Source organism: Eurypyga helias, unplaced genomic scaffold, assembly GCF_000690775.1.
Source record: "Eurypyga helias isolate BGI_N326 unplaced genomic scaffold, ASM69077v1 scaffold23558, whole genome shotgun sequence".
Classification (NCBI taxonomy): domain Eukaryota; kingdom Metazoa; phylum Chordata; class Aves; order Eurypygiformes; family Eurypygidae; genus Eurypyga; species Eurypyga helias.
In genome coordinates, this window is record NW_010269189.1 from 2,830 (window position 1) to 4,125 (window position 1,296).

The 1,296-nt window shown below is 63.0% G+C and overlaps 1 protein-coding gene across 1 annotated transcript in view; it reads left to right on the forward strand.

Annotated features, from left to right (window-relative positions):
- The window catches only part of QSOX1 (quiescin Q6 sulfhydryl oxidase 1), a gene marked incomplete at its 3' end in the record, with an annotated part of 5,269 nt that overhangs the window by 2,122 nt on the left and 1,851 nt on the right, over window positions 1-1,296 (forward strand). The window contains exon 6 of the mRNA XM_010158025.1: window positions 67-233. Coding sequence (XP_010156327.1) covers window positions 67-233 — 167 coding nt within the window. The remainder of the gene's footprint in view (window positions 1-66; window positions 234-1,296) is intronic.

Genomic DNA, 1,296 nt, shown 5'->3' on the forward strand with positions numbered 1-1,296 from the left:
TGTTTTCCCTGGGGGGAAAAAATAAAAAAAACAACCCCGAGTGGGTCCCTGGGGGTAGTGATGAAGGTGCTGATGGCCCCTCGTCTCGTGCTGCCCTCCCCAGCTCCAAGGTGTACATGGCCGACCTGGAGTCCACCCTGCACTACTCCCTGCGGGTGGAAGCCGCCCGTGCCGCCGCGCTGTCCGGAGCCCAACTGGCCGCTTTCAAGTGCTACGTGGCCACGCTGGTGAAGGTGAGCAGTTTTCCGTGGCGACGTAGGACCCGCCCACGCCTCCCTTTAGCTCTTTGTACGGTGAAACGCCAACGCAGGGTGCAGGCTGTTGTCCCAGCAGGTAGCGAAGTGTGGCCAGCTCCGGTGTGAGCCCCATGTCCTGGGGCTCGGCGCGAGGCTGTCCCCAGCTCCACGGAGCTCCAAACCCAGCCCAGGGTCCCAACGGGATCCGGTGGCCCGAAGCAGGTGCTGGGGGGTTTCGGGCAAGACCCGGGTACCGGTGGGCAGAGAGGCTCAGTGCTTGCAGGAGCCGTGGGGTCGAGGCAGCAGCTCTGCCCAGAAGAGGGGTGGCAGAGGCGATGCTTGGCTCGGGGAGCTGATCTCTGAGGGCTCCTTGGATTTTTCTGAGAAAGGGGCTCCTGCTCTCAGTCAGGCTCTGGAAAAGCCTGAGTTAAGGTCATGTTTCTCCTCTGTTGGGCTTGAAGTGTGAGGAGCTTGGAGTCAGCAGAGCAGGGCAGTTTAATTTTGTGGCGCGATGGAGCGGTGTGTTTGGCTGAGGTTTCTACCCGTGAGGTGGAAGGAGCTTTGTCCCCATCCCCACCTACCCCAGCCCAGGCTTCCCCAGACCTTCATCCAGCCGTGTCTGCCGCCTCTGCTCCCTCCTTCGTCCCTCGGGGTCTCGCTCAGTTTGGACCCCGCGTTGATGTGCAGCCCCCTCCCCCCCCCCCTCCCCCCCAGCAAAGGGCTCCAAACACAAGCCACTGGTGCAACAAGTCTTAAATCCTCAACTCGGAGCTTCCTTCGCTTCCCCCCAGCCGTTCCCCTCGCTATTCGTCCCTTTAACGAGATCCGCAGGGTGACGGGAATAAATCCCGCGTCGCACCGGCTCCCTGGCCGAGGCAACGAGCGTGCTGGGGCGGTGGGGGGCAGCAGCAGTTTTATTTGATCCCCTTTTAATTCTTCCCGCAAACCTTCCCCTCCCTGGCCCGGGAGGCAAAGCCGCGTCCCCGCTGCGGGCAGGAGGCAGCGGGGCGGTGGGTGCCGGCGCTTCCCTGAGGATGCTGAGCTGGCGCTGCCGTTGCTG